The sequence below is a fragment of the Thermobia domestica genome, chromosome 14, assembly GCF_964235325.1.
Source record: "Thermobia domestica chromosome 14, izTheDome1.hap1.1, whole genome shotgun sequence".
NCBI lineage: Eukaryota > Metazoa > Arthropoda > Insecta > Zygentoma > Lepismatidae > Thermobia > Thermobia domestica.
This window is the reverse complement of record NC_137467.1, coordinates 159820880-159831382: the sequence shown is the minus strand read 5'-3', so window position 1 is coordinate 159831382 and position 10503 is coordinate 159820880. Positions and strand designations below refer to the sequence as shown.

The following is a 10503-nucleotide window of genomic DNA, read 5'->3' as shown; positions in this document are numbered from 1 at the left end:
AGAAACTTATCGAAAAACGTAAAGATGGTGATAGTGTTATTAGGTATTTCTGTCACACCGGAGAATTATACAGTGTCATTCATAAAGCTCACATTGACACTGGCCACAAACGTTTGAGATGCTTGGACAAAGAACTTAAGCTAAAGTACTGTAATGTAACACGAGAGATCATCAATATTTATCTCAAATTGTGTGGGCAGTGTCAGTTGAAAAAGAAGCAAAAGTGCAAAGGACTGACTGTTAAACCTATTCTCAGTAATCTGCTTAATTCTAGGGGTCAGGTTGATCTTATCGACATGCAGAGTGAACCGGACAAAGGATACAAGTTCATATTAAATTATCAGGATCATCTCACAAAGTTTCTGTTTTTGCGCCCATTAAAGACAAAAAGAGCATCAGAAGTTGCTTATCATCTGATGGATATATTTTGCATTATTGGTGCACCTTGTATTCTTCAAAGTGATAACGGACGTGAGTTCGCAGCTGAAGTTACAAGTGAGCTGGCCTCAGTGTTTGGGTCGAAAATAGTGCACGGCAAGCCGCGCCACTCTCAGTCTCAAGGAAGTGTTGAGAGAGCGAACCAAGATGTTCGAGACATTCTTATTACATGGATGGCAGAAAATAGCTGTTCGTCTTGGGCTGAGGGTCTTCGTTTTGTCCAGATGAAGAAAAACAGGTCCTTCCATAGGGGCATTAACCGGAGCCCCTACGAGGCTTTGTTTGGCGTTCCCATGAGAAATGGACTTTCGGATTCATCTCTTCCATGTGATTTATTACGAGACTTGACCAATGAGGAAGATCTACAAGAAATATTGGCTCGTGATCCACATTGTGACACCATGCAGGAAGGGGAAGGCTCAGGACAGGATGTACAGAATTCATTGACTCGTGATCCACACTGTGACACCATGCAGGAAGAGGAAGGTTCAGGACAGGATGTACAGAATTTATTGACTCGTGATCCACACTGTGACACCATGCAGGAAGAGGAAGGCTCAGGACAGGATGTACAGTATTCATTGACTCGTGATGTACAAGAGGACACTTCAGGACAGGACGCACAGCATTCATTCGTTCGTGATTCCCTTAATAATCTTCGGCAGGAAAGAGAGACTTTTCCAGAATTTCCAGCTTCTTTAGAGACCATCAACACTGCAATTGTGGAAGCAAATGAATCTCCATGTCCGTGCGCAAATCAAGAAAAAAGATGCAACATCTGCACAAGAAGTGAGAGTATACGAGAGGCACGTGAGGGATCCAAAATACATTTAAAGCGACAAGCAAATGAAATGTTAATGGCGTCAAGTAAAAAATTCCCTCGTGCAGACGTAGGACAAACTGTTCTAATCAAAATCCCAGAATTGGACAGAGGCAGAGCTGCTCCGAGGAACGTCATGGCTGTGGTTATGGGGAGAAACGATAACGATCTCTACCAGTTGGGGACTTCTTCGGGAATTATTAGAAAGCTGTACGCGCGCAATGAGTTCCAGTTCGCAGATGAACAGTTTCTTCAGATCAGTGATGTTCCGCAGAGAGACATTTCACTTAGAAGTGTAGCTGAAGCAGAAACACACTCCAGGCAGGGGTTTATTAAGTGCGGCTGCAGGAACTTCTGTTTGAACAAAAAATGTAATTGTGTAAAGAAGGGTGTAAAGTGTAACTCAAAGTGTCATTCCTCAAGTGCGTGTAGGAACAAGTAACTGGAAAGTTGACCTATTACAATGTACTTGAAGAGCCTGTATATGTGGCGAATCTGCATTTCAGTTATTCCATTTTATAACTGTAAGTTCATTATATTTTTTCGCACTTACAGCTTAAAATTTTCAGCACACGTTTTTCAAATTCTTCACTGTTTCATTGTGTTAATAACTGAACTTAAAACATTTAACGCACTTTGCTGTTAATGCTTAATTAATTATTGTACTTATTTTTATATGGTGCATATTTTCTAAAATTCTTCTAAAAAAGAAAGTAAGCTCAATTAGAAGGAATTAATACGAAGAACTATTTTTATTCATATACGAATTTCATACTTCTTATTTGACAGAATTTTGTGATATACATTTTCATTTCTTAAACATTGAAAAATAAAAATCTTGTAAAATGTGTAAAATGTGAAAAAATTAATAAATTTTTTTCTTATTTTCCTTTCTAAATTGAGCTTTGGATGAACTGTAATTATCCAAACCTAGCTTTGGATACTATTAAGCGACCAAACCCCGAAATGATAGACTTCTTCGTACTTTGGATAATTGCATCTGTCCAAACTTAGAATTGATCACTTTCTTCGGCCAATGGCCGTTTTCGAACATTGCTCCCAACATAGACAACAGTTTGTGAGGGATCAATAGAGATCAACATCAGTTTTTATCTTGGGTCGGGGTGGATTTGCTTCCATTAACCATACTAATCATAATACCATACTACCATACGGAATCAAAGGTAGGACTGTTGTCACTTCTTCTTGTAGATTATATATATATATATATATATATATATATATATATATATATATATATATATATATATATATATATATATATATATATATATATATATATATATATATCAGAGGTATGAATGTGTTAGATAAAATACATACTAACATAAGTCTTGATTTAGTTATTTGTGCTGGTAAGTCTGAAAGGAAAACTTTTGGGTTGATTTTTCACGTGGCTATGGAGAGTGAATTTTCAATTTCTTCTGGAAGGTCATTCCGCAATTTCATGGCTGTGACAGTGAGTGAATTAGACACAGTACAAGTTTTGTGCATCAGCAGAGAAAGTAGTGATAGTGGTTATAGCGACCTAAATGATATACATACCTCACGCTACCAACTTCCTAGTGGATATACAATTACCTTATGCCCCTTTGGAGCGTGAAGTTCAGGTTCGATTCCCGGTGGGAGTTGATGTTCCAATCCGACGTTAAGCTGTGTAGTGTAGTCTCTTGTAGCCTCGGTACTGAATGAGACGCTCAATTTCAAACCAACCAACACAGTTTACGTTATCACATTATACCGAGGTTGTTATTTTTCTTGGGATTATTTACACATTGTACTGTCTGTGGAGAAGTGGAAGACCTTCGTTCTTACCGAAAAATAAATGAAATTTCGTTTTTCCGTACATCTTTTGAATTCGATGTATTATGTGTTCGCAAAAGTACTGCTTATTTTAAATGTCTCAATCATTAAGAATATATTACATTGTGTTCCACTGGTCTATGACCAATAAAGACTGGCCTATTAACAGTTTAAAAACTTCTTTCAACACTGTATATCCTCCTTTGAGTTTCAATATTCCAATCTGGTAATTTTCTTTCTTTATTATGTATTTAAACAAAGAAAACCAATTTTGCACTCAGAATTAACGAAAGTTTCGTGTTATTATGATCCATAGCTTAACTATTGCTCACGAAATAAATACGACCTATATTTAAAATTTCAAATTTTAATTTTCATAAAAAAAAGTGCTGAATAGTTCTCTAGAGGCAAATATCATAATGTTATATAAGAATGCAGACTTTTCATATCTTGGAATCTCTTCTTTAGCACAAAAACAGTCAACGTGTATTTTTGGTCGTTATACTGAGTTAAACGCCAGCTCTGCTGAAACTTATCCCACGCTTTGATTTGTTGATTTTCACAACTTGGTCTTCGATCCAGAAGTAGGTCATAGAGGGAGTTTGGCTTATTTCATATAATTTGAAATACTCATCAACTACCTCTCTAAAAACTGTTGCAGATGTACCGCAGCATACATGTATATTTGGATACGGCACATACTAATTCTTAGGTGAAGCCTTGACCCGACTATAGTCGATCCAATAGTATTGGAGCAATGCACAATTAAAGTTCATTTTTTTCATGTTTTTGGCAGCCTGTAACTCCGAAAGAAAACATTTGTGCACCAAGGATGGTTTATACCTTTTGCTTTATCTTGATGTCAGAAATCACTTCCCAAACGTTCTTTGTGTTGTTTTGAAACACCCCGTATATATATATATATATATATATATATATATATATATATATAGCTCTACAGGCACGCATCCAAGGGGGGATATTTGGTCGATAGTTGATCGATTTCGTCTTAATCCGCACTGATAATCTCCAAAAATTACATCTTCGTATGAGGTCAGTCTTGGTAATAGAATATTTGAAAGGATCTTCTATGATGTTGTCTGTTAAAAATTGGGTTTTCTCTCAATGGCACCGTTTTGTTCTGATACTCCTCTGTAGATGGACGGTGTGTTAGATATCTGATACTTTTGCACATAACATAGTTGGGAAGTCTAATAACAGCATAACGCTCCATAGAGCACTGTGTCAAATGCAATGTAACTTTGTGTGTTGAGTGAAATATACCTTCCATACACAAGCATAAACCTGTTGTCATGTGCAGTTGAAAGGAATCGGCATGGTGAAAAAATTACTATTTTAGTTATAACCCTTTTCGATTATAATAATTCGTAATGTTAACAAAATAACACACAGTATCGGAGCTAATGTGTTTAAGTTCATATGTACTTCAAAATAAAACCATATATTCCCATCCATTTTCTATTTATGCCTTGAACTATGAGTTAGGTTATATTTTCTAGTCTTCAAAATACATGTATTTTTTAAATCACAAAGTCCCAGTGATCTCATAGGAGATGAGTCAAATGACACAGAATTGTAAATGACAAGAACGAAATTTCTCTTTCCAGAGTAACAAGAGGTCCCAATGACGAAGGCTAGGAAATTTCGACCCAATTCAAAAACGGTTTTTCTTTCTGGGACCAAATGGGTTAAGGAATGACAAAACTAGACCTTCAATCAATCTGCAGTTTCCCTTTTCTTATCTTCCTTTAGAAAGATCTGAAAAATAAAATAGAAATAGTCTATTTATTTCATAAGATGTAAAAGTGCATTTGGTGAGTTAAAGATTTCTTTATATTAGTTTTCTAAACAAAATGCATGAGGGTCGTAAAACAAGTTAAAGTAATTAAAATTAGATCACATAACACAACCTATAATTGTTACCCATTCATTATAGGCACAACAATTCATGTCTTAGCGTGTCGTAGCGTAGGAAGTCGTAGCTACAGACTTGCCAACTCCTCTCTCCCTCATACAAGGAAGTTTGTCACTTTCCGTGGTAGAAGAAAATAATCGTATGTTTACCAACTCTCCTGGGGTGTTTGTTCATTACAGCACACAAGCGTACGTTTTGAGAGTCACATGAAAAGCCGAACAGGTTAGTGTTTTTGTATTGAGTGAAGTATGGTGTTCTTTGTGTATTGGTTCTGTGCTGCGTTAAATTGTTTTGTGAGCTCCTTTTTTTAAAATCATAATAGACTTTAGAAAGGACAGAAAACTTAGAAAAACGAAAACGATTCCCAGGAAAAGCTGAGAGATATTGGTTAATGTTTATGATTTTATGAAGATAGAGGCTGATAATTGAAATCCAATTAAGGTAAAAGAAATGCAAAAGGGAATATCTGAAGCTACCGTTGTTTCAGTAAGTACTCTACAACGAGTTACGAGTGCGCGAGAAATAAAAGAATTTTGAGGAAGAGCACAACGAAAAACAAAAATCTCATTGAATTATTTTGAGAAATGCGTTATTCGTCGAGCAATTAATGAAATCCATATTATTCACAATCAACGACCTTCTTCCAAACCACTGTTGCGAGTTCTTCGAGAAAAAAAATAATGGAATCACTTGGTGTTTGCAAAAAATAATCCGTTCCTTAGCATTCAGATGGATTGAGGTTGAAAACAATAGACTAACTTACTACTTGTTGAAAAAGATGTAATTTGGTGAGAGAGATTGGTTTATTTACAAGCACTGGATAATTACAGAAGGCAGAACCACTATATAATTAACATGAAAGAGACACAATAATCTAAAAGCAACTTAACTATGTTATTAGCGAAGATGGAAGAATTATAGTTTCAGTTTTTCATCAGTGTTTACTGTGCTCAAGAGATGGCAGCATATTTAACTTACTAAATGGTGGCAAAATGTGTTAACGATCTTAAAGTGTACTGAACAATATTTTTAAATTTCTTATTTAGTGTAATAGACTTCGTTAGGAGGTATACTTAATATGGATATTCCTGTTAGCATCTTAGTGTATTATGAAGGATCATCAAAACAAACGCAATTTTATTTTGTGTACTTGGGGACTAGTACCCAAAAGTTACTGTCACAGACGTCACTTAGCAGCTTGACGTACCATACGTCGTACGCTGATTTTTGAACCAAGCCTAGCCTAGCTGGGAAGTGTTAACGTGCCTTCTATGACATTGTGTTGCATACGCACAATCGAGACCAGCACGCATACGCTCTCACTGGGATTGACAGTGCTTCTCAGTACTGGAGGGTGAGACTTATTTATCATCTCTGTTATCACAATAACTCGGTCATAGTTTGAATTTCTCGTTGTGATTCAAGCCACACGAGTGCCTATTATTGCGTTTCTTTGAGATATTACTGGTCTGAGAGACCATGCATCGCTTGCCTCCGGTAGTTAAGGGCCCAGACCCGCCACCTCCGGGGAATAAGGGGAGGGATCCCCGTCAACAGCGCCGTAGTAGACAGCTTTCTGAAAGCAGTATCGGGTAAGTTGAAAAGCGCTCACGCTCTAAATCACCGCACTATGTTGCTCCATCTACCAGCATTGAGGAACCTATGCAATGTTCGTCTAATGCAAATCTTGATAACAACCAAACTCCTAGCAATCACTTTGCACAACGTGCACCTGTTTATTCATTTCTGTTAACAGATTTCGATCCGAAGTACAGTAATCCACGGCTAATTTTCAATCAAGTTGTAAAGTACCTACCCCGTGCTAGCATCAAACAGATAGTATTCACCAAGAATGGTGTCATTATACGTTCAGAGGATCAAAACTTTGGAACCACACTACGCAACAAAGCTAGCTATGAAATCTTTGGAAAAAATGCGAAAATGAAGCAGCTTACTAGTAAAGTCAAGCAAACACCTCCGCCGTCCAAGAATCCAATGCTATCTGTTGTCATCCGTGGTGTTCTACCTGAGATCACTGATGCAGAAGTGCTCGAAGAGCTTACAGCTGAAGGCATCCCTGTCGATAAATGCATTCGCATCAGAAATCAAATGGGACCTACGTACATGGTTCGTGTGCTAAGCTCCAATAAATCATCTATTGATACTCTTCTTCAGGAGGGAGCGTACATCTTTAAGCAAAGGCACAGAGTCGAACCTTCACGTACCAATTCGCCCCTACCTATTCGCTGCGAACGATGCCAGATTTATAACTCGCATGTAACGTCAAAATGTCCAAACATTCCTAAGTGTGGATACTGTGCCGAACAGCACGAGACCAAAGACTGTCCGAATCATCAAAAGCCTGCTCACTGCTCTGTATGTCCCGGGTCACATCCTACATACAGCTACAAATGTAAAGCTAAGCCAGCTCCACCCGCAGATCATCCTGAACTTACAGTTCCACTACGTACAACTGATCCACCGGTTCATGCCCACCAATCAATCGCAGCAGGTCTTACAGTTGAAAACTTCCTCCGATATTTCACGCTTGTCCTTCAGAACATTTTTCCTTTTCAACGACAGTTCATCCTCGAACATGTTATCGCTGCCGCCACGAGCATTTTCAATATTAATCTGTATGCCACATATTCCGGGACCTATGTGCACTTTCACATATCTCCAAAAGAAACTGCTGTCTAAGCAAAGAGCTTGCGTCATCATCATGGGTTTGGCTTTATTATTTATGAACATTCGATCTTTACCACAACACAAAACTCTTTTCGAACACTTGCTTCTAGAAGAATGTATTGATATTTTTGCTTTGAATGAAACGGCTTTAAAACCATCAATGCTATCGAGGTTCCCACGGTATCAACTCCTGCGCTATGATTTTCCAGTAGATAATGCTCGAGCGCAAGGTGGAGTTGCAATTGGCATCAATAACAAATTATCTTACCGACAGCATCAGATTCAGATTCCTTATCGACTTCCTGAACATCTTATAGCCACTATCTATCTACCTAACATAGCACTTACGATAGCAACAATCTATGTACGTCCCGGACAGGTGATACCATTCGAGTATTTCAGCCGTTTGTTTCAATCATACAGACATCTACTGATACTAGCAGACATCAATATCCATAGCCGCTCCGAGAGGGAAAAGAGACAGTTTGCTGACCATATAGCACTTCACTTACATGGTCACATATATCCCCTTCCGAAACACACCAGACCAAGTAGCCAAACTACACCGGATGTTGTTCTTTCTACCACTTCACTCATAGACAGGTGTCATATCGAAGTCTTGGATTGCATAGGTAGTGATCATTTACCGGTGAAAATAACAGTCAATGATGTACGTAAAAATATTTCTCATACCGCAGAACGCACTATATACTTATATGACAAAACGAATTGGCAGAAATATCGCTCAGATATTGACGCTGCTTTAGAAACAGTACGACCACCGGATACCGAGGAAACTCTTAACGCAGCCATAACTACACTCACCAAGGCCATCACCACCAGCGCACGTAACAACATTCCTACTTATCACGGTAAAACTTATCAGCCAATTTTGCCTCCGCAATATTTGCATTTAGTCAGAAAATCTCGTCATTATTATAGACAATATGAGCGTACTCGTAATCCTGAATATCTAACACAGGCACGTCGATGGCAACGTACTGTGCACAACTATATTGTTGCCCATAAACGGTTGACGTGGCACAACACATGTAATCAACTGAACGATGAAACTCATCCCACACGCTATTGGAAAAAGTTCCATCAGTTGACAGGACAGCAAAAAACAACAAGATATCCACTGTTTCAAAACAACGATCCTTTACATTCAGATCGCGATAAAGCCAACGCTTTCGCCTCTCATTTACAAGCTGTGTTCACTCCGCCTGTTGAACCACATCAAGATAGTCCTAGATTTTCTGAAAAAAAACATCACTCAATTATTACAACCGTCACCTACACATACCTTAGATGAAACTCAACCGTTAACAGTATCTATAACTTCTGATGAAATTCAGACGAGTATCAAAAGAAAACGTAATACAGCGCCTGGTTTTGACCAAATATCTTACCGACTTATCAAGGAATGTTCAGTACAGTTTTTTCTGCTTCTTGCAGTTATCTATAATTTTATTCTCCGTACAGGATATTATCCAGTTGAGTGGAAAGTCTCTAAAGTATGTATGTTCCTAAAACCGAACAAGCCTCCGAATTCTGTCAGTTCGTATAGACCGATACAACTAACTGCCACACTGGAGAAAATATTTGAAAAGATTCTAGTGAAACGTTTACACCCATATTTGCAAGACCATCAACTTCTTCCCACTTTCCAAACCGGATTTCGACCATCATATAGTATTAATGATCAATTGCTTCGATTAACGACTACACTTGTAAACCAGTATAACAGATCACTACCATCTTGTCTAATTTTAATGGATTTGGAGAAAGCATTTGATCGAATTTGGCACTATGGTTTATTTTATAAATTGCTAAAATTTGGACTTCCCCTTACTTACGTTAGAATAATTTTCTCATTCATACTCAATCGAATCGCATATGTCTGTATCAACGGTTCCATCTCCCATCCTATATTTCCATATACCGGGGTACCTCAAGGGTCCAGCCTGTCACCTCTTCTCTACATATTATATGCATCAGACGTACCAGTACCTGCTCCTCCTACTTATTTATTCCAATATGCCGATGACACCGCTTTCTTAACTCTCGGAACAACTATGCAACAAATTAATAGAACCTTACAACTCACAGTTAATAACTTTCTTGTGTGGTGTAGGAAATGGAAGCTCACCGTCAATGAAGAGAAAACTCAGACCCTTGTCATCATACCACCTAAATGCCGCAGTAAAGTTCACCGTAACCCCAATCGTCTTGATATCACTGTCGGAACACACAGATTAGAACCATCTAAATCAGTTACATATCTAGGAATAACGTACGATAATAAATTACAATGGACTGCTCACTTCCAGAAACTTGTGCTTAAAGCAAAAAATCGGTTGCAATTACTTCGCAGGCTAGTAGGACAGCATTGGGGACTAAACTCAAAATTGCTTATCAACACATATAAAGCGTTCATGCGCAGCATTCTTACATTTGGCCATATTGCTTGGTCTCCAGCTCAATCTAAGTTCTACAGTAGGCTCGAAATTATGGAGCGCCATGCAGTACGCTTAGCATACCGCATCAAACTACCATATCCCAACCGAGAACTATACAATCGAATAGACTTTCCACCACTTGTAGAACATATCTCACTTTTACGTAAGCGATATATAGCCAAATGCCTAGAATCTCATAAAGATATTTTTCTGGACACAATCTTCATAGATTCTGAGCAGGATTCCTCTTTCAAATATTGTTATACACCGTTGAGTATATTGATCACACTTCACGTAAACAATCTTCCTATGGATCACTTTCATCGCAGATTCTT

At 38.0% G+C, this 10503-nt stretch overlaps 1 protein-coding gene across 1 annotated transcript; it reads left to right on the top strand.

The window, feature by feature from the left end:
* The first annotated feature begins 7740 nt into the window (after positions 1-7740).
* LOC145670063 (uncharacterized) lies at positions 7741-9021 on the top strand. Its single transcript, XM_081738419.1, has one exon. It carries the CDS (start codon positions 7741-7743, stop codon positions 9019-9021), a length of 1281 nt encoding a protein of 426 aa, XP_081594545.1.
* The last annotated feature ends 1482 nt before the right edge of the window (positions 9022-10503 follow it).